Genomic DNA, 23194 nt, shown 5'->3' on the forward strand with positions numbered 1-23194 from the left:
GATGCAGTTGCCGAAAGAGTGTCATCTATTGTATTTTGTGAAGCATGTCAGCGTAAGTTTGGACACTAGCATGGCTGTCAGTTCGACCATTTTCGACTGTGAAATTATTTGAGAGATCGATAAGAGTAAAATGGTCAATTCACAGATAAGGCCAATTGCCAGAAGCAACGGAGCATTTCAAAGCTAAACCCATATATATATATCTCTATCTCTTAGATGTGAAAGAAGAAGAATCAAAATGCTCTCTCTGAGTTTGAACCCTTCTTTTGCAACAACATTATTGTTCGTCCTCCTCCTCAAAAGCCTAACCCGTGAAGAAATTCTTGTCCTCATTGCTTCTTTATTTTACCTTTGAGACCTTTGAGAAGGAAACCAAAAAAAAAAAAACAGAAAAGAAGAAGCAAAAGATATTCTTGATCTGTAAAAGATATTTGAATGGTGACAAAAAGGAACCCCACCACTCGCCACAAAGTTAGAAACCCAGAGATAAATAATTTAACGTTATTAAAATGCTTTATGCAGCTGAGCATAGGGTAGCTCACAAAATGGCTTTCCAACCCAAAACTTTGACTGCAAATCTCTCTAATAATTGGAGATCAAAAGATTACAAGGAAAGCAACCAACTAATAATAGTTGGTTCAAATTATACGTACACTTTTTTTTTCCTGCACTACTACTCTATGGCTCGAATCAATATAGGGTACGGACCAAAATATCTAGCTATATTTTTTGTTGAAGCCTGTGAACGTATGCAACATTCGAATCCTTAAAAGCAAAGGGCAGGATGATTTGCTTTTATATGGTTCATTCATAATGGCTCGAGTTCAAGCCACTTTACCCATTTAAAGCTTTTGCTTCTCTACAGACTATACGCATGCCCAGTGACGGATCCATGAATTTTCATTACGGGGGTCAACATGTAAAAGATTTAAAAAAATATTATATAAAATAGACCTATTGAAATAAAATGATAATACTCTAATTCATAATTAATAGATAAAACCATACAAAATACTCATGTTCATTATCAAAGATAACTGCATCAACTTTAAAAAATAGACATCATTGCAATACACTAGAAATATCTCTAAGAATGTGATAATAAATCAAAAAATTAGTGCAATCCTCTTCAAATGAAAAGTGGGTACTTCCTTATTTACATTGTAAACTTAAGTAAATGGAGTAATATAAAAACAAATGAAAGTAAAAGGATAAAGACATTTACTTAAATGTTGAAAATGAAAATAAGGTAATCTGTCTGCTATACTTGTGTACTGCGCTCTCTGGAGCAGTTTAGGGGCAATTTGCAGATGTCAACATTTTCACATCCAATAGTGGATTCTGGGCTTGCAGGAGTCAAGACCCCTTTTGCCCCTATGTGGATCCGCCCCTGCGCGTGCCTAAACTGTCCAGCTCCTATGACAGAAATTTGTACCACATATATATGAATAAATTTTATTTCTTTTGTTATGATCAGATTCAGATGGGAAGATTGCAATCTTGTGTGAAGTGAAGTCGTCCTTGAGATATTGGATTGAATTGCTGAATGAAAACCCATTTTTCTGTTTTTGGTATGAAGTTTGAGAAGATGGTAGTGAATGAAAACCCATTTTTCTGTTTTTGGTATTTATTAAAAGAAATGTAGAATCGGAGTTGCTTGGAAGAGATTATGTTACTGGGAAATATGGCCAAATGGGCAGCTGTTGATTGATTTCTACACAGCTGGGTTTGTTTGGTTCTGAGAGTAAGTAGCTCAGGTCAGGTCAGCTGGGTCCCCGAGAAAGGAGGAGACAATTAGGTCAGAGACCAGACCAGACCAGATCAGAGGCTTTATATAAAATATTAATGGACTGGACAATGGAGATGGTTGGCTGGTGGGTTGGGATCCAAAATTATGGTGCTAGTCGGTGAACAGTCACACCTCTGGACTGGTCACAGGCTCTCTCTCCTCTCCTTTATGTTGGATTTGATGGAGGTAAAGTGAATCACGCATTTTCTGATCCATTTAACACCATATGTCTTGTTGTGTGCCAGTGAACCATGGAAAAGTAACAAAACACTCATTCTCTGTTTTTACTGAAAAAATTGGGTCCTCAAATAAAATATTATCATCCTTCAAATCCAGATCAAAGGTAAATCCATTATGCATGTGTTTCAATCCAGGCACGCAGCTGACTTTTCTTCATACGAACGACATCCGGTAAAATAATTAATCACTAGTTTGTCTCGTTGCGCAATTGATGGTGATGTGACTGATTTCATAATGTGATTAACACACACACTCTTCTTTCCAATCATCCCTCTCTGTCCTACCAAACTTAACATGCAAGAGCCGAATGTGTCAAAACCCACTTGGTTGAAATTGAACTGAAGCTTTGTCTAGTTGTGACAGATGCTACCCAGCTCACACATGTGAAGTTTCTAAGCGTGTGAAGTGCACAAACTGCAATTGTATGTTGGGAATGGAAACTAATGTCCCAAATCACAAGAAAGAAAATAAAAAAAGAGAAATGGTTACAAAATCCAATACAAAGATTCAAATCCCCAAGAATAAGTATGGTCATAGTCGCAGGCAGTGATTGCTTTTTCACCTTTAGACTTCAAATCCACACTGAAGAGCCTCACTTTTGTCCCCCTCCTTTGTTCTCGTCTAAACATCCCAACCCAAAGCACCCCCCTTTTCCTTCTTATATGCTCACTTGTGTCTCAAATATTCCCTCACTTTGTCCTTTGAACCCTTCACACACCCCAACACCACACAACACACAACACACAACACACAACCCAAACACAACAACACACTCGGTAGCAGGACAATTCAATTGTCGTTGTAAAAAGCTGTGTTCTTTATGTTCAAGGAACGTAGTGTTACAAAGAGACCCAAAGGGGTTTGGGCCAGTGTTTAAATCGAAATGAAATGACCCAAAATGTAGAACAAAGATCACAAGGCCCATCGCCCATAAAAGAGAACAAAGCCTACAAACAATACGAAACAAGTAGAATTCTATAGTGAGAGCATTATTTCTTAACTGTTGGATCAAATTAGTTAGTCGTTGAATCAAATTAGTTAGTTTGAACGAACAGTTAAGAGATAGGACCCTCACTATAGAATAACTCTACAAAACAAACCTATAAGAAAACTCAAACGGACCAATTGAAAGAACCAACATCAATGACAGCAAAGACCCATTTATTTAATAGAATGTCGCGTGAGTTGAACACAAGACCAGCCCATTGAAAAATATGTCATAAGCCCAAGACCCAACTTAAAACGGAGCTCACTTCTCACGTGCGGTTTCCATCACACGTGTTCGAGCAAAGCCCGTGCCTTTCTCCTTCTTCACCCTCCGGCGCGCGCGCTCTCTCTCTCTCTCTCTCTCTCTCTCTCTCTCTTCTTCTCAAACTGTCAGTCTGACCGGCCATGGCGAAGCTTAGAGTCGATTAGTCACCACTTTGGGAGGGCACGAGAAGAGCTGAGAGAGCTCAGAACCGTCGATTAACCGCCACGTACTCCCATCCCAACCGTCCCCTTCAATTTCAGTCGCACAAGCCCATTAGCCTTTTCTTCAAGGTCTGTAGCCTTTTCAATAATCTGTCAAATTTTTGTTTTTTTATTAACTTAATCAGGTTCTTGTGATTAATTGAGTCAGTAATTGGTCAGTTTGATGGGAACTGTTATTTTTGCGTCGGAATTCACTGCCGAGTAAGTTTGTAAACGTTGGGTTTGTGAGTTTTATCGATCTTGTGTATGATTAAGACGTGCATTTATATTTCTTCTGTTGATGGCGTTGTTGAACGGCTTAAAGTTGGTATTTTTCAGTAAAATTTATCAGATTTGGTTTAACAAATTGCTATTTTGCATTTCTTGTTGTGCGTATTCTTTGTCGATTTTGTTTTTGGAGAAGAACCCTATTTTCATAATTCCTACTTCCTTAATTGTTTTTATTGTGATAGGTGTTTCTTGTTGCTTGTGATTGCTATAGGGTTAAGTAGTTTGTGCTTTGGGGAAATTTACATGATTGTAGATGGGAGATACTGAGGCTACTGTGAAGCCGAAGAAGACAGTTTTTGTAACTGTTGGAACTACTTCTTTTGATGCTCTTATTAGAGCAGTGGATACTCAGGAGGTTAAAGCAGAGTTGTTAAGGAGAGGGTATACCCAGCTTCTCATTCAAATGGGCCGTGGATCTTATATCCCCACCAAGGTATTTTTTTTTATTTCTCTGGTTCTAGTTACTCTGCATGAATTGTAGTTAGTTTCTGCTGCTCACAATCTACTGTGAAGTAGCAAACTCTAGGGTTGCAAAGCGGAGGTTTAAAGAATGCATGAGCCGTTTTATTTTATTTTATAATGCAGTCTGAAGGAGGAGATGAGACCCTTGCTGTAGAATACTTCACTTTTTCATCAAGCATTGCAGACCATCTGAGGGCAGCATCTCTTGTGATTAGTCATGCAGGTATAATTCGGATAGCGTCTTCTTATCTTTCGGAAAGTTGTATTTTTTCCCTTGGCTTTTAAAATTCATCAATTTCAAATGAATGTTTTAGAGGAAAGTTTATGCGTAAAATAAAAGTACGAGAAGAGGAAAACTTTGTTAATTGTGATCCATTTTCATTTACTTTGATCCTTGATATATCATGGGCTTGATGTTTTATGTGAATATTATTCTGCTGTGGTGCAGGGTCAGGGAGCATATTTGAGACATTGCGGCATGGTAAGCCGTTAATTGTGGTGGTGAATGAAGATTTGATGGACAATCATCAAAGTGAGTTGGCAGAGGAACTAGCAGACAGGAAGCATTTGTACTATGCTCGTCCGCAGACACTTCATCGTGTTATAGCAGACATGAATTTGGATTCCCTCATTCCATACCACCCAGGTGATGCCACACCTGTCGCCAAGCTTGTCAGTCGGTTTCTTGGTTTTGCAGACGACTGATGGAATTGTAAAATTTTATTACTAGCATGATGTCCATTTGAATAAAAGATTTGCAATGTGATAGATATTGATTGATCATCCTACACGGTTGAACCAAATGAAGATTAATAGGATTGGGTTGGCCAGGATCTCAAATCCTTATGATCCCAGATTGAGAAATAATTTCGTTTGCTTAGTTGAGACTCTTTTGACATGAATAACTTGGGATGCATTGTGTTAACTGTTTCGACTTGGCCCCACATGACTTTATTACATACCCATGTTATGCACCACCTAACTTGTACCAAATGTAACGGCAAAATGTTACCCAGTCACAAAACAGCAGTTTTATCTCTCATTCACCTATGACATCTTAAGAGGAAGAAGAGGGATGCAAGGTCGGTGTCTTGTATCCTGCTGCGTGGCCGACTGATCGTAGCATTGCTCTTGGAAGAAACTGATGGTAGGCAAGCCTGCGAGTATCTGCGCATTATCTCCTTATTCTCCCGATTCCTGGGTTTGAAGTTGCTTTTCTGTTGTTTATTTTTCGGTGGCAATTGTATAGTTGGCAGACTTGCCAAGTCCACTTGAACTGGTGAAAAAAGTCATTATCCACCTGTCTGCAAGTCAAGAATAGTGATAAAACGGAATTTTCGGATGCAGTGGATTGTTTATAATTAGGAAATAATGATTTGAGTTGAGAATGGATATGAAATGGTGCAAAAGCTTCCAAGATTTTCTTATACAGAGACACGGACAATTCCTTAGAAAAATACAAAAGAAGAGACGAAGGAAGTACACAAAACCATTTGGTATTCACGAGAGAGAGAGAGAGAGAGAGAGAGAGAGAGAGAGAGAGAGAGAGAGGAGAATCATGTGAAGTAAAATTACCAAAGTTGGGGAGAGAGAGAGAGAGAGAGAGAGAGAGATGGCATCGTACTTAAAAGGGAAACAAAATCAACCTCCCAACACTACCCATATACAAACTTCCACCTCAACATTACTAAACCCACTCTCTCTCTCTCTCTCTCTCTCTCTCTCTCTCTCTCGCTTTTGCATTACTTTGTGCTCATGAAAGTTAACACCATTGCTGCTGCATCTGCAGGGCCAATAGGCCTTGCTGCAGAAAACCAGACTCACAAACATCATCATTCACATTCTCAACCCTACAGCCACCATCACCACCATGGCATTTTTCCTTCAAAATCTGTTCTCATTATCATCATATCAACCATTTCAGTAATGGTCCTCCTTGCTATAATCTTTATCATATTAATGCTTCGCCGTGTCGTCAAGTCCACCAAAAACAATGGCAATATTTACAAAGAGAGCAGCATCATGAACAACACAAGTAGCAGGTTCATTGCTCAAACCACAGTGGCCTTTAATTCTAGCCCAGGTAATAAAACATACCCATCTTGTGTTTCATTTTCATCTTTGCTAGGATGTATTTGTGTAATTAAAGACATTATTTTGAACAAGTCCATTGATTTTGAGTGGCAGATGTGAAGGGTGGGTGCCTCCAAGGAGGGAACTCTGGAAGGTCAATTAGGACACCTATAGTCACAGCAGCAAGCAGATACAAAGGAGTTCAAGTGTTCTCATACAAAGAACTTGAGGAAGCCACTGATGGATTTAGTGAAGCAAATGTGATAGGGCATGGTGGGTTTGGAGTTGTGTATAGGGGGGTCCTCAGAGATGGGACTGAGGCAGCAATTAAGATGCTGCACAGGGAAGGAAGGCAAGGAGAGCGTTCCTTCAGGGTTGAGGTGAGTGACTTCATTTATTACTTTTTGTTCCTATTTGCTGCTTTCAATCCCCTCTTTCTTTGGTTAATTGCTGTTTCTGTGTTTGCTTCTCTTCCTGTTGTCATTATTAGATGTAGGCCTTTGTATTGTCAACACAGGCTGAGGCTAATAATAGATTTTTGTCTCTTTCTATCTCTACATCTTTCAAAAAATGCTATCACTTTCTAGTCCTGGTGTGTTATCTAAACCTCACTTAAATAAGCAAATATTGGGGGTTGACTTAAGTCCTGGTTATGTTTTGATCAAGGAGTTTTTTATTTCATTTTTATGTGTGCATGTCTTATTAAACAAGTTTAGACCTTGAATTGCAGAATACAATATTGCCTCTAGACAATTTCTGCACATGGGTTTGTGAGAAAAATGAAAATAACAAATGCCTCATATCTTTGTATTGTAGGTGGATCTGCTAAGCCGATTGCACTCTCCATACTTGGTGGAGCTGCTTGGTTATTGTGCTGACCAGCACCATAGGCTCCTCATATTTGAATGCATGCCTAATGGTACTCTGCAACACCATCTACATTCCACAAACAAACATCAGCCGTTGGATTGGGGGACCCGATTGAGGATAGCTCTTGATTGTGCTAAGGCCCTTGAGTTCCTCCATGAGCATGCCATCCCTTCTGTTATACACCGGGACTTCAAGTGCACCAATGTTCTGTTAGATCAAAACTTTCATGCCAAGGTATCTGATTTTGGATTGGCCAAGATGGGTTCTGATAAAATCAACGGTCAGATTTCGACGCGTGTGCTGGGGACCACAGGATATCTGGCACCAGAGTGAGTGCTATATCATCTGTAATGGACCCCCTCTCATTCTCATTAAGATACCAACAAATATATAGGCACAGCAATAGAAGCATGCACATGGGAGCATATACTAGATCACTGCTATGTTAGCTGTCATTTTTGTATCATCTTCAGGTGTTACTTGGGCAAAGCAAAAGGCTGTTAATGAAAATGAAAATGCATACCTAAACACCATTTTAGAAACTGCATATTAAGAAGACTTCAAAGAGACCCTTTGATTCAAAGATGGAAGTACAAGAAGAGCATCATGTGTGTGTGTGTAATAGTTTCTCAACTTAATGACGGTGATGTTTTATTTTTAATGAGTTTTGGACGTTTGTTGATATAGGTATGCCTCAACAGGAAAGCTTACTACAAAATCAGACGTATACAGCTACGGGGTGGTTCTTTTAGAGCTCTTAACAGGGCGTGTGCCGGTAGACACCAAACGGCCTCCAGGAGAGCATGTCCTTGTCTCATGGGTCCGTCAATGAATAAATTCATCACTTTTTCCTCTCAATAATATTCAATCATCATAGCATACAATGTCCCTATACATCAAACTAAAAAGCAATTGATTTTGGTTCTATGATTTATCAGGCTCTTCCAAGGTTAACTAACAGAGAAAAAGTATTGGAAATGGTTGACCCAGCTCTACAGGGGCAATTCTCAAAGAGGGATCTAATTCAGGTCAGCTTAGCTTAGCTTCCTATAATCATCATCAGCAAATTATTGATTCTAAATTTTTCTTGCCACCATAAATTGTTGTTCTTTTTTACAGATAGCAGCTATTGCAGCAATGTGCGTGCAGCCAGAAGCTGAATATCGGCCTCTAATGACTGATGTTGTGCCTTCTCTAATTCCTCTGGTTAAAAACTCCTGCTCTTCTGGTTCGTCTAGATTTCAGAATTATATGACAAGTCCAAGGTATTAGGAGCTATGTGAAAACAGCAACTTGAAGTAAACCGTTCAGATATCTGATCAGCCTTTGGCAATAATTCTTCTCACTGAAAACATGTCAAGTTTTCATAAATAAAGTGAAAAGTGAAAAACCAATGGTCAATAATAGATTGAGTTTCAGTAAAGCTGACTCATAAAGGTGAAATTAATGTTTCATGTGCTTCAAACTTCACACACCACATGGGAAAACACCAACATTAGAAACAGCCATTTCTTTCGATTCTTTGTCAGAACCTTAACAAGCAGACGATCAAGCAGCAAATGCAAAGATGTTAGAAAGACAGAGGACATGCATTGTTAATTAGCTGTGATTATCTCCTGTATGCAAAGCCTTTGATTTGAACACCATTGCTTTTGTTGTAAATTAAGAATTGATAAAGCTGTAACCTTTTTTAGTTGCCATCAAAGATAATTTAGTCATGAAAGAGAAAGTTACCATCTTTTCCTGGAGGACCATATGTTGATTATATATATGTTGTATTTATAATCCCTAATTTTGTAAATGACACCACATCATATCATGTCAAATCCGATCCATGTTCATTAATCCTAGTATGATTTGGATTGGACTTGAGAGGAAAATCTCGTTATTAACATCGTAAGCATATATCATGATATGCCAATGAAAATAACACAAACAAACAGCACACCCCATTAAAACATCGAACTCATAATTTCCTTTGGTCGTTGTGACCGAACATATTTGTGGGCACCAATGACATTCAAAATCAACTTAGAAAAACGAAAGAGACATAACCCATCAAAACTTGCTCTTCTTGCACACCCACCCACTTCACGTTAGTTGTATTTCTTCAAAAAGTTCTAGTCTTTTTCACCATGGCATTTGGGGCAATGCAAGTCAAATATTACATGATTATTATACAAGTCAAATACATAAACTTGATATGATTAAATTAGTACGATTGAAGCAACCATAGTTCATTACCCATGGTATTTGGCTTACCCATAACCCAAAAGATCATTTCACAAGAAATAAAAATAAAAGATTTGATACAGCTAAACCCAAGTTACAAAGGAGACCCCTCAACTTCAAAGATGGATACACAAGAAGAGCGTCTGTGTAATAGTTTCTTAACCGTGATCTTTTATGGTCTCAAAAACAGAACTGTAACCCACAAATAGAGAGCTACAGCAACTAAACATGTTAATGCACTTGTCTATGAAGCTGGCCATCTTCTTCCCAATGGCATCGAATGGGACAAGTTACTGATCACTTTGATCTCATCTCTTCAGTTTCAGCTTCCATGGCAGCACTTGTTTCTCCTTTTTCCTCTCTTTGTGTCTTGCTGTTCTTTTTATTAACTTTATCAGCATATTTGGAAAAGGCAACAGACAAGGCTGACTTAACAGTCAATTCTGGTTCTTTCTTCCTGCGTTTGCTTTCGTCTTCTGTTTCCTCCGCTTCTTTATCTTCTTCATCCACTGAACCAGGTTCAGCATTGCTTGGGGCAGAGGTTTCTGGAACAGCAGGGCGGCTGGCAACCACACGCTTAAATGGTTCATGAAATGTATCATACAAACGTTTTACCTGATACACAAGGTATGGTGAGAAATTAAAGCCATAACCAAAATATTTACAATATACAACACAATCCACCAAACAGAATGCGCATGCCAATAAAAACAAAAACAAGAAACCATTATTTGTTATGTCTCACTTCGAATGTTGGTCTGAACATAAAGAAAAAGGAAAAAACATTAACACAAATACCTTGCGCTCTCCAATCCCAGGGCAACGAGCTAGATCTTCCATTGAAACATCCATGATATGAGAAAGAGACTGCAATAACATGACAATGAGCTTGATATCAACATTACCAAAAAGCACATTCTCTGCCAACACAAATTCTCAGTGAAAACTGCAGCCATACCCCAAACGTAGTACCAAGGGTGACAACATCAGTCTTGTTAACATGTCGAACTGTCGTTAACGCGTGATTTAACTATAATATAAAATAGACAATTATCAGTTCAAGGAATTCATAATTCTGTACATCATACAATGCAATCTTGATATTTAACATATTAACCAAATAATTTAGTAAGACTCTAATTTGGCTTTCATGAAAAACATAATTGATTAATTGACCTCAACTGTATTGATACCCGTGATAAATAGTCTGTATCCATTTGACCTTGAATAATGTCAGCAGGCTTGTTTTCATAAACTTTTATGGTCTCCAAGTAGCGACCACATTCCTCCAAGCTATAGAAACATATTAAAAGCAAAGCTGGGTCAAACAAACCAACAAAAACTAAGCTACTGGGAAATAACCAAATGCTTAAACACCTTTACAAACAGATGTTCAACCTCTGTTAAAGAAAAAGTTCATCATGTTCTTGAAGAAGTTTACAAGAAGAATAGTGAATACAATTTGATTAGGATATTTGAAGGGAAAAAAAAAGCAACCATAGCCTACATTGGATATTTGATTTGCAGTTTCAAATAAAATATATGTACCTCCAACCACATAATAGGGTGCATTCATGAAGCAGAGCAGTTTTAGTAACTTCAAGTAAAGGCTTAACTACATCCTCCTGAAACCAATGAAAGCAGTAACCAAATTTCTATTACAAAGATGAAAAAAGAACTGCTTGGTCTATGTGTCCAACTGGATTGCAAGAAAACATAAACCAGGAAAAAACAAATTACTATTAAAGTTATGAAAGACAACTGATTGGCACAATGGCTTACCACATCAATATGGCAAAGAACAACACGAAGCTTGAAATTCTTTTGCAATTCTCTTATACGGTAATATAGGTAGTCTGGATGCAGCAGATGATACCGAAGACTGCAGCAACCGATCATCGCCCATGTTTATATATAAAACTAATTATACATGGATCGAATTAAATTTATAAACTTCATCTTATAAAAATGAGCATGAGGTAGGCATCATCAACTCCAGAGGTTATAAACACTTCAAGCAGGAAAAGTTAAGGCAACAACATATCTTGCATGTCTAACTGTTAGTCACTTTTCCATCTTAACATTTCAGATAACAGTTGAAACAGATTTACCGCAGAGCATCCTAACTATAGGCTCACATGTATATAAAATAGTAAAACCAAAGTGGAAAAGTTCAAACCTTAGATAGAGAGCACATGAGCTTTGTCCAAGTAAGTAGTCACAAACAATATCTGCAAACTCCCACCTCACATTTCTAATATGTTTGAGCAAGGGATTTCCCTTCTGCATGGAGGAATTAGATTTTACACGGAGTTGAAAATAGTAGAACTGCAAAATATAGTTGTGCCACACACTGCAAAGTTTAAACTTCTCCAGCTCATGAACTTTACTCCACCCAAAGTTAAACTCATAAGAAAGAACCACCATTATTTTAAATATTACAATAAAAATGCACCGAAAATAAAAAAATACTGGACCTGTCTGTGGCTCACAATAATTGCATTGCGACGCTGAGCAGGTGATGATGATGATGCAACAGCATTTGTAGGAGCAGATGATGATGGAACATCAGATTGACCAGTTTTGCTAAAGCAAGAAAAAAACACGAAAAAACATCTCAAAGTCAGATACCAGGCAAAGAAAATACAAATATTCTAAAACGAGAAATGGTTCAATTAGCTTAAGTTGGCAACCTCTCAGTTTTCTGAGCTCCTACGCAACCAAAATGGCAGAAAATAATAAAGAGCCTAACATTTCGAATCAAAGTGAATTGCTTCGTTTGGTTGTAAGGAAAATGGAACTAGCAAACTCAAACATTTTAAAGACTACATTTTTAAGAAACCAAAATATTAAGAAAACTTCTCCTTTATCTCTCCCAACCCACCACAAAAGTGTGAGAATTACAGAACTTTCCCATGAACCGTTTTCCACGAAAACAAACAATAGCCCACATTTCCACAATCAGCAACTAACTTAAATCAAAATAAAATTATCCATCAGAAGCACAATGCACGCACAGACATAAAAGGTTTGGATTGAAATTGGTAAAAGAGTACCTTGAATTACCGGTGTCTGAGGCCTGTAGGGGTTGCGAGGAGGTGGCAGGGGGAGGAGGAGGCGAGTAGAACTCAGAAGACTTGACGAAGGCAAAGGCTTGAGAAAAGCTCTGTGAAGGAGTGAACAGAGACTGTGGGGTTGATTTTGACTGTGAACTCTCAAGAACTTCTTGAAAAGATGGTATTTTTATCACTGTCTTCTTCTTGTTTTTGTTTTGGTCTGACTCTGTGTTTTGCCCTCCGTGTTCGTCTTCCATGTCTCCCTCTCCCTCTCTCTGATGCTGCTTCTCTTTCTTTGAGTACGTTGACGGATTTGTGAGGGGTAGTTGGGTTTTAGGCCTGGGCTTGAAGTGACGATGGATTGTGGACATTTGAAGCCCATTGTATTGAAAATTTTCAATACTCCCACTTGGGCTTATTATTTAAACATTTTCTATTTAGAGAACTTTTTGTTTTTGTTTTTTTTTGTCGATTGATTAAAATTAGACAACTATATATGAGTTTTTGGGTGCCAATAGAAGCATGCTTTTCTGTGAGAAATTATAGAATAAGACGGTATTACTATGTCAGTATGTGATACTTTTTGGTCAACCGGTTGTGGACCTCGTGCACATATAATTGTTGGTGAATAGTATAGGTCATCATCCTATCTCTAAATATAAACATACTCTTCTAATGCATTTGTGGGGTGAGTTGTTGGCAAAACTTGGAGTGAAGGTATGGGTAAGGAGTGAGAGAGTCGAAAACTTTGATTAAAGATATGTTCCAAGATATGATATGAGGGCTTTTTTATGGCACTTGAAAGTCAAAAGAATAATTTATAAAAATCTAATTGCGTGGAAGTGGAAGGCTGGAATATGTGCCTGCCTGAAGGAGAAATTGGTTGGTAATTTCAAAAAGTATAAAAAATGAAGCAGAAAAATATATATATATATATATTCTAAGCATGGAAAGTGGGAAGAATTAGTGCCATAAGTCAGTCAAGTTACAGATATGATGGGAAAATGGTTTTAGATTCCTTCCACTGCAACTTATAAATAAATATAAATGCAGACACATTATTGTTTATGTTATATACATTATTTATGCATTAACATGTCCATCACATCATGTTTGTAATGGTTATAATTAATGCAATTTTATTACGTGAAATTGAATTAAAATAGTAAAATTTCATTTGCAATAGATGCAATTGTAATAGAGGGTGTTGTGTGACAAACCCTCTATTACAATTGCAATATGCTAATTATGAGACCCACATGCGGCATGCCAATAAAAAAAATATAGTAATTAATGCTTTATGTTGTTAAAAGCATCACAATGGTTGTTCAATACTTCAATATAATAGAAGAAAATACATTTATTTATTTTTCAAATATATTCAAAATTTGTATATTTTTAAAGATTTCTTTGAGAATATTGCAATAGTACAATTTTTAGTGTTATTAAACTTATTCCCATACTTTATTTGAGTAATGTTAAAAAAAATCCAAGTAGATATAACTATTGATTTAGGAAAATAATTATATCTAAGAGCATCTCCAAGGAAGATGTCAAATACCAAACATCAAATTTAAATTTGATGTTTGATGTGTAATTTGACATCTTACACAGCTTTACACTCCACCCGAAATGTCAAATTAAAATATTATTTTATTACATTTTAGTGTTGATTTATTTTTAATTAAAAAGAAAAGAAAAGAAAAAATAATAAAATATTAATTTGACATATTGCTTTTGGGATGTCAAAAATAACATCTCAACCTCTACTTTATTTCACATCACTTTAAAACATCGAATGAAGTGATGTGAGATGTTATTTATAGTTGTTAAATGTCTATGTGACACTTTTGACACATCAGTTGGAGATGTTCTAAACTATTGATTAGCAAAATTAATTAGCATAAACAGGTACTTTACTTGTATGAATTGGGAAACAATTAATTAGCATAATTATTGTGAGGGCAAGAATCCAAAGTCCAATAGACAAATCATTATGCATTATGGACCACAACTTGTTTCTGGACCAGAATGTATGTCTATAATATTGTGCTACATCCACTACTTGTTTCTTGACCACTTCCACTAAAACTACTTTTTATTTTTTATACTTATCTTTGTTTTCATTCCCCTAATGCTCAATAAAAATTGAAATAAACTACAACAAATAAAGTAGTTTAATTCCATTTAACAAATAAATAATAAGTTGTAGATAAAGACAGCCAATAAAACAATAAATATTAATTCCATTTACTATCTAATTTGTATTTCAACATTGTCATACTACATTCACTCGGGTCTTTTTTTAATTCTAAATTCCAGAAAATTACAACAAAAACTCTTATAGACAATTTAACAAATTCATCTAAGCCCGTGGCACGGTGGCGGTAAATTAAAAAATACAAAAGAATAAAATTAAACCGGAGGCCGAACCGAGCCACTCCTAGACATCCCAGGCTCCACCGCTTTCTCACCCTCGTTAGCCGCCGCCCTCGGCGACAGAAGACTCGACATCCGCGTCAGAAACGACGGCGTTCTCGAAAACACCCACCTGTCCGATTTAAAACCCCGGTCCAACCGCTCAAGCCTTCTATAGTTCAGCAACCTATTACTACCGCCACTCTCGCCCATTCGCGGCCCACGCCTCGAACTCCCTTCTCTGGGCAACACCAGCAAGCTTACGGACCGGTTCAGTTTCCGGTTCATGATCTGTTTCCTCACTTCGACCGGCAATCTCAAGGTGAACCGCTCCGTATCCTCGCCCGGCTGAATCACAGAGTGCCCGGTCGAGTGGGACCGCGGGAACAGCCTACGCAACCTGCTCGATCTCGATCCGCGTGTACGGTTCCGGTTCAGCGTTTGGTTTATGCTCACCAACTCGGGTTGCTCTACCGTTTCCTGGCAGCCCTCGTCTGTTTCCGGTGCCCACTCAACGGCGTCGTTCTGAGCTTCGACGTCAACCGGTACATGTTCCGAGTTGAGCACAGTGGGTTGGGTGATTGGATCGCCGGGTTGAGGGACGAGGTTAGCTCGGCAGACGGGACACGTGGTGTGCGAAGCCAGCCACTCGTCGATGCACTCGGGGTGGAACACGTGGTCGCACTTGGGGATCAAACGCAGCGTTTCGTCGTCCTCGAACTCATTCAAGCAGACAGCGCACTCGAGCGCGCCTTTCCCGATTTTGAGCCCCTTGACTGCGGAGTATTCGAGGGTGGGGAAGGTGTCGATGACGGCGGCGTCAAGTCCGCGGGAGACGCCGCGGCGGGAGCGGCCGGTGTGGGTTCCGCCGGCGCGGATGCTGGCGGATTGGGCGTCAGAGCAGTGGCGGATGTAGATGGAGAAGAAGCCCATGAGGAAGAGGGCGGCGATGAGGACGACGATGATGATGGCCATGGAGGGGCTGAAGCGCTGGTAGTGGTAGGGGTCGGGGGTGGGCTGAGCTCCGACCGGGGAGATTGCCGGCGAGAGAAGCAGCAGGAAGAAGAAAGTGAGGGTCCCATGCTTGGCGTCATAGGATAAGATCGGAGTCATGGCGTGGTGTGTAACGTTCGCCGGGAGGAGGGCACGTTGTCCTTGTGATGTTAGTTAGCGGATGAGGGAGGAAGAGAGAGACTTATAAATGAAAAGAAAAGAGAGAGAGAGAGAGAGAGCAGAGAAGGAGTGAGTGTCTGGGAAGCTGTCGTGGGGAACAAAGAAGGGGAAGAGCTGAAGAAGACAAATTGAAGCGAGGACCATGGGAGGGGTATGGGGAGTAGGGCCCACACTCTCTCTCCTCTCATTGGAGTGGAGTTTCTCTGGCCCTTCGTGAAGGGTGACGTCAGCAGCTAAGTCGTGGATGGCGTGCCACGTCGACTCACGCGGTGCTTTCGGAGACAAATAAAAAGTAAAAAATATATGAAAAATGGGGTCTTGCAAATGCCTCCCTCCACCAGTCCCAAATTCAGAGATCAAATCGTACGTCGTATTTCCATTCTTCTGGATGATGTGATGATCTGTACAAAATGGACATAAATTTTTGTCTTTTCGTTAAAGTATTGTGAATATTTGATAGTTGTTAATATTTTTTGCTTGAAATTAACGAGACATTTAGGAATACATTTTATATATACTAGAAACAAATCTACTATTGGATTACATTGTTTTTGTATCTCAAATTTTTTTTCTCCCTCAAAGCCAAATAGCATGAACTTGTTATATATGATTGTCCGCAATTCGTGCCTTTATTTGACCAGAATAAAGAATAAATTATTGTTTATGAAAACTATGACTTTCATTTTTTATTCAACAGACTGGAAAAGTATGATAAGAGCATATTGCCTAAAGAAAGGTTATTGACCATGAAAAATATTATTGAAAAGAAAAAAAAGTTGAGGAGGGGTTTCAATTTTATACATGGCCTTATTTATGATAAAGACTTTTATGAAACAAGATTATCACTATTTTGTTATTTTCACCATAACACTATAAGTGCATGATAATAATTTCACATGACATAATACTATTGATCAGAAAAAATAAAATAATGTTATTCTCGTTGCAACTACTCTTATTTACATTTGACAGCCTATCTTCTCGCAAAGTAACAATTTCCCAAAAAAAATAAAAATTTGAAAGTGTGGTAATTGTGTAATATTTTATGTATGTGTTTATAGGTTAGCAAAATAGTACAACTAAGCTAAAAGTTGGTAAAGGTTTGAAAAATAAAGTGGGTCAACATTTCATAAGAAGTTGAACAAATTTTTTTCTTAGCAGCCCAAATCGTACGGCTGTCAGAAAGTATTGGAGAGAAGAGTTGCAATGTGAGAAGTACCGTAAAAGTTTCTAGAAGAATCTAGTTTTCTAAATTAGCTTGATAGGGGGAGCTTCTACAATGAGGAGTTAAAGTGAGGAGATTATTTGAGGAGACCGATCCGACCGTCAAAACATTTAAAATATTTAAGTTCATAATTTCTTTACATTTGTTAATGGTGAGATTTGACCTCTTCAAATAATTCCTCACTTTAAATCTCATTATAGCATTTCCGCTTATTAGGTGGTCATATCAATTCAAATAAATGGGTTGGTTCTGTAACCACTAAACAAGTAGCGTGGTCCGAAGGGAAGAGCACGGTGTGGGCCTTTGCATTTGACTTTATATAGCCTTGCATTTATACACAAGACAACATCCAAGCGAAATTCTATAACATAACCAGGGCACCGTATATGGACCTTTAATATAGACATTTATATAAACTATAAGATTATTTTATTAAATTTAAGTGAAGTTATTGATTCAAATAAATTATAGATGTGTCCATATATGACATTCTCATCATAAAACGACTCCACAACTCAAATAGCGTTTTTAAATGATTCATCTCACACAATAAATTCCACACGTACACCAGTTTTCGACCAAAAAATATAAAAACTCCTCACATACGTGTCATATTTCTACGAATTTAATTGTGCTTGACCCAAACTAAATGCATGTCTTCAATTATTGTAATTTGAAACGACTAAAATATTCATGAAAGCTTTGCTCGTTAACATATGCGGATGGATATACATCATGTGATCAGTATTCGAGGCTTACAAATCATGAGAAATGAATGACTAATAGCCCTTCACGGCTAATGAGATGTGCATTCGTAACTTACATTTACATTTCATGAGCGACTCATGTTAACATAATTTACAATTCGGTTCTAAAACTTTTTATAATAATTTCATATATAATTCTCCCTTGATTTATAAGTTGCATGTGTGAAATGCGTTTGATGCTTTTTTCTCGAACGGGTTTTGTATGAATTAGTCAGTTCTCAGTTCTTATATATGCATTGCCATTAGTCAACTTATTCTAGTGAAAATAAACAAATTAGACAGAAATGGACATTAGAATTATTTTCCTCTCTCTCAGAAAGTGATGGGAAACTCTTATTTACTTGGAACTAATTAAATAATTCATTTGACTTTTAATCTAAGCCCCAAAGGTCATATGATATTGTCAAACTTTGAATTAATTCTAGGTCGCCGACCAACAAGAATTATACCTGAAGTCTAACACCTCCTCTAAAAGTAAAACTATGCCTTAGAAAATTCAAATTAAATTCTTCATTTCCTTTTGTGTCACCGTCGTGAGACAGAATATTGCAATACATGTAATTGAATAATGTTGTATTTAATTTTTATATTTATACAAACGATATTAAGATCGGGAGGAATCGAACCCAGAACTTCTGGTGTAGAAATAATGTTTTTAACAATATATGATTGTATCAGTTTCCTATCTAAATTATAGTTGGGCTGTTTGAGTGCTCAGAGTTTCCCGTTGATTCATTGGACCTTTCTTCTGGCCTGTCTGGGGCTGTTTGCTCATATGCCTTTTACATTTGGGCTTTCAATAAAGAGTTGTAAGACCCAAAAGGACCCAAAAAATGAAGCCCATGAGGCCCGTAGCTCTGAAGCCTGGACACAGCCCAAAAAGTCGTTAAATTGTGTGTATTTATTATATGTATCAACGAGGGTTAAATGCCAATTATAGCCTTTTCAAACAAAGTAATTTTAAGCCAAGGGTACTATAGTAATTTTAATTTAAAAAAATAAATAGGCAAGGGTACTATAGTAATTCGACCTCAATTTTCCAACCGACTTTCTCTCTCTCCCACTCTTTACTTCTTCTTACTCAATGTTCTCATGCAGTAACTTTCTTTAAGAATGCATAACATGTGTCGAGATTTCTAATATATTATGTAGCATTATAGTGAAATCGGTTGCCATGTATAAAAGAAATAGATGCTGAAACTCTTATGATGCCACGCCACGTATAAAATGAGATTCCCATTACAGAGACAAGGGATTTGATTTGCAGATTATACATAATAAAATTCAAGGTTTAAAAGGTGGGTTGTTTCCTCACAAATCACAATAGCAAAGTATGGTCAAAAAGGTTGTCATAATTATGTAAAGCAGATGATATATATGGGGGCTACCAAAGAAAACAAAAACAAAGGCGTATGGCAAACAGCTCTCTTAAATTTTCATAATCAAATTTGGATTTTGCTTTGAACGAATCATGACTAGGTCTTTCAAGTCTCAAAGAAACCACAAAAATAATGCAAATGTCAACTTCAAATTGGGGCCCAAAAGCTAGCATGAGGAATATTGGGCATGGATGTCACAAAATACTCTCTCTAGGCCTCTCTCTCTCTCTGCCTAAGCCTATGCTGTTTGGATTTTTGTTTAGGTTCAAAGCAACCCTCATTGCAATATTCGATCGTAATCATGATGAATGATTGGTAATCATAGTGATCAACCTTATCAACCTAAATAAATTCTTATTTACTTTTTCACCCTACGAAGAAGCATCCGCTATAATTAATTCAGATGGCCCAAAGCCCATAATTGTCCTCTGTTTGTGATTCTGGGCTACCTTCACTGACCTAAACAAGCACAAGCTCTTCATCAGTCAACTCCATATATTTTCTTTTCTTTTTGGGTTCAATTACCTTACATTTTGTATTTCTTTCATAGGAATTATACTTCTTGTATTTGATATTTGATGAAAAATATGACTTGTCTAGTTCTTTGCTTGTTGGTATCCGGAATTTTGTGTTAAATATTTCATCATCGCTTTGCTCATATCATATATGCCAATAAGTTTTAGGCAAAGATGCTTATACTTTTTCCATGGGGGTCATAGAATTAAGGGAAAGCCTAAAAACTAGCCAACACCACCTAAATTCTTTGCTTTCTGAAAATTCTGCTGAATTGCTCCATCTAATTTATATGTCAATGTTGAGTGATTATAGAATATTACGGTAGTACATTTTGTATGCAAGAGTGGAACCAGGAATATTTCAACAAGCGAGCTAGCTAAAGTTATTACCTAAAAATTTATTATAATTTTTTTATTGTATTTACAGTTTTTATAGTCCTTTTAGAAATAAAAGTATACATTAAATCATATAAACCACGCTTTTCATAGCTCTATTGACTAATTTTTATTTTTTTTCTTTGGATATGAGTGATATTGAGGAAAGGGGGGGAATCAAACCTAAGACAGGAGTAAATAATCTTAACTTAACTATTTGAGCTACAAACCCTTTACAATTTCCAATAAACTTTAGCATTAATACATATTAACTTAACTAGTTTTTAAATGTTCCGCCAATGCTTGTACACATGTTATATAAGTGGATATTTATTTATTAATACTATTCATTGTCGTCTATCCATATTATAATGCATGTACAAGATATACAACGTGACCATACTACTGTATTAATTTATAACTTCTCGTCAACGTCCATCATATTCAACAACAAAAAAAAGGAGACCAAACTGAATCTTTTTCTTTTCCTTTTTACAAAAAAGATGACTATATACTTCACTTACTGATGGTGGAATTTTAAATTTACAAGTGGATAAACTTGATATAATATATATGAAAAATAATTTCATAAATAGTTATGGGTACCATTTTTATATGAAATATATATCGTTTTCATTATTATTGTATCTTTTGTGCATCAATTATTTATTCGGGCATTCTTGGTTTGCTTCCAAAGAACCCAACCAGAAACCATTGGTTCTACAGAAACTGGTATTTGTTGCAGCCGCTGTTTTTTGAATGGCTGCCCTCCTGTTGGGGGAAACTGTATAATCCATAATGTGACAGTTCTTGAGGTTTCATCATCAGATGCCACGTGTACGGCTGAAATGGCCGTGGTAGATGGAGCCATGAAGGTGCTCTTCCAAACGCGTGAAGACAAATTTCTTTATGTCATTTCGAACAGTGTAGTAAACGTTAATCAGGTAAAAAGTTATGGTCTATAAATAATGACCATTCAATTCAATAGCAATTTTGCATGCATGTTACATATGTTACTGCATATGGTAGCTAGGGTTTTGGACCGTTGTAAAGTCACCCCACCCTCCCCCTAGGAAAATTCTTATTTCCTCACCAAGGAGTGTCGTTTGTAGCCTCATGTGGTGTGACAACATGCTTGTCTATTTTTGGGTAATCATGCATATAATGTTGGTGTTCACTAGTTTATTGAGCTTACCGACTTCGGTCGCTTACGTGTGCATTCTTTTTTTTTTTTCTTCTTCTCACGGTTTCATAATGTCGATCAACTTAATGCGAGTTTAAGGTAGTTGTTAGCTATCTACTTATGTATACACATGATTGATTTCTTTCATTTCTTTTGTTGAACTATATAAAGAGAATTTAATTATTTATAAAGATAAAGAAGCAATGAGAGGAGTTCATTTGGGTACAAAAAACAAGTCATTGGCCACAATTAGACATTAAAACAACAGATACAATACAAGCAATCCTGCATATAGATAATGTATTTTATATGCTTTAGAAAAGTGAAAAGGCCTATGGCCACTTTGAGATGGAAATCAAAGCCTTGAGAAGAAAGGATTTTGATTGGAGACGAATACACTTTTTGGTTTTTGCTGTTATAATTATAATAATAATGATGATGAAGCAAAGGTATTCAGTGTAGGACAGGTTGGTGAAGGAATGGGGCGGTCGAGAGATTTGATTAAGCTTTTAGACGACAACGATTTTGCTGTTTGTTAGGATGGATCTGGAAAAAAGTGTCTGCCTTTAATTATGGATTTTGCTGCTGCTGAGTTGGCTACTCAAATCGACCATCTCAGGTCTGGTTCAATGGCCTATATATAAATAATTACTATTTTTTCCATGCACCAAGAAAATAAAACAAAACACTATCTTCTTATATATAAATTCTCCTATACAGACAACGTACGAACGTCATATATATTTTAGTATTTATCACTTCTTTCTTTTATGTTTATAATGGCGTCAGTACGATAATAACGTACGGTCATCAGAATAAGAGAATTAATTATATATGTATATGTACGAATGAATGTAACAGTTAGATATTATACCAACATGTTAACATTTGGTGGAATTGATTCAAAAGAGAGAGGTTGTTTCTTTTTCTGCGTGGGTTTGGAGTTAGATCGAGGGAATATATAAAGCATTTATGATACTCATACAGGAGAGAGATGGAGAGCCCACAAGAAGGGTTGTGGGGTAATCACAATTCACATGATAGAATAAGATGAAAAGCAAACAGTTTTTTTTCTCTGTACGAACGTCTAATAGTCATCTTTCAAACTCCTTTTGTGTTTCTACTTGAAGTAAAGATAAAGCAAGCCTTGTTTCTCTCTGGGAACAGCAATAGCAAATGCAATGCGTGGTCTAATCATGATGATGGGTAGAGTTGAATATAATTATAGATAGATATGCATCTATGTATGTATATATATATATATATATATATCGGCTTTATCCAATACTATAGTCATGTCACTCACGTGTTAAAAAAAACCTTATTTTTATTCAATTCCGTCCTTCGACCTTTGATTCAATCTTAAATTGTAGTTAATGATTGGTCAATCGATTTGATTTTGGGTTTTAAGCACAAAATTTAGCACATAATAGAATCAGCATAATCTTCATCTGCAGAGCCTTTTCTTCGTTGGTTGGTAGAATACTAGAATACTAGAATACTAGAATGCAATGCATAATAGTCTTCAGTTGTACAACGTGCAGTGTTGACTATTCCTATGAATACAAAAGCAATTACAGAAAATGCTGCGACCAAATTAGCTAATGGATTTCTTTTGGAATTTGAAAACGACCTACTTTTCAACGATGTATACAATTGGCATATATTGTCAATGATTTCTCTCACTTTTTTAT

At 37.0% G+C, this 23194-nt stretch overlaps 4 protein-coding genes across 7 annotated transcripts; 2 read left to right on the forward strand and 2 right to left on the reverse strand.

Moving 5' to 3' along the window:
- The first annotated feature begins 3429 nt into the window (after positions 1-3429).
- Positions 3430-5114, forward strand: LOC103344670 (glycosyltransferase family protein 28). 3 transcript variants are annotated; one of them, XM_008248283.3, is made up of 4 exons: positions 3430-3571; positions 3984-4205; positions 4358-4457; positions 4683-5114. In XM_008248283.3, the coding sequence occupies exons 2-4, from the start codon at positions 4026-4028 to the stop codon at positions 4937-4939; spliced, it is 537 nt and encodes a 178-aa protein (XP_008246505.2). In that variant the 5' UTR covers positions 3430-3571; positions 3984-4025; the 3' UTR covers positions 4940-5114. The 3 variants fall into 3 exon arrangements, with proteins under 3 accessions (XP_008246505.2, XP_088898239.1, XP_008246506.2); XM_089042113.1 differs by having other exon boundaries at positions 4026-4205; XM_008248284.3 differs by having other exon boundaries at positions 3433-3571; positions 3955-4205.
- A 782-nt stretch (positions 5115-5896) lies between these two features.
- LOC103344671 (Protein kinase superfamily protein) lies at positions 5897-8900 on the forward strand. Its single transcript, XM_008248285.2, has 6 exons — positions 5897-6317; positions 6422-6687; positions 7124-7506; positions 7865-7997; positions 8116-8205; positions 8297-8900. The coding sequence occupies exons 1-6, from the start codon at positions 5990-5992 to the stop codon at positions 8447-8449; spliced, it is 1353 nt and encodes a 450-aa protein (XP_008246507.2). The 5' UTR covers positions 5897-5989; the 3' UTR covers positions 8450-8900.
- A 498-nt stretch (positions 8901-9398) lies between these two features.
- Positions 9399-12778, reverse strand: ERCC1 (nucleotide repair protein). Of its 2 annotated transcripts, none has more exons than XM_008248286.2 (9): positions 12466-12778; positions 11887-11995; positions 11589-11737; positions 11192-11291; positions 10958-11034; positions 10603-10702; positions 10368-10439; positions 10208-10276; positions 9399-10024 (listed from the first exon to the last, which is right to left on the reverse strand). In XM_008248286.2, exons 1-9 carry the CDS (start codon positions 12720-12722, stop codon positions 9707-9709), a joined length of 1251 nt encoding a protein of 416 aa, XP_008246508.1. In that variant the 5' UTR covers positions 12723-12778; the 3' UTR covers positions 9399-9706. The 2 variants fall into 2 exon arrangements, with proteins under 2 accessions (XP_008246508.1, XP_008246509.1); XM_008248287.2 differs by having other exon boundaries at positions 11589-11692; positions 12466-12776.
- Positions 12779-14691: 1913 nt separating this feature from the next.
- Positions 14692-16150, reverse strand: LOC103344674 (E3 ubiquitin-protein ligase ATL6-like). The gene has a single exon (XM_008248288.2). The coding sequence runs from the start codon at positions 15994-15996 to the stop codon at positions 14881-14883; it is 1116 nt and encodes a 371-aa protein (XP_008246510.2). The 5' UTR covers positions 15997-16150; the 3' UTR covers positions 14692-14880.
- Between the last annotated feature and the right edge of the window lie 7044 nt (positions 16151-23194).

This window comes from Prunus mume, linkage group LG1 (assembly GCF_029339155.1).
Source record: "Prunus mume cultivar Tortuosa linkage group LG1, ASM2933915v1, whole genome shotgun sequence".
Taxonomy (NCBI): domain Eukaryota; kingdom Viridiplantae; phylum Streptophyta; class Magnoliopsida; order Rosales; family Rosaceae; genus Prunus; species Prunus mume.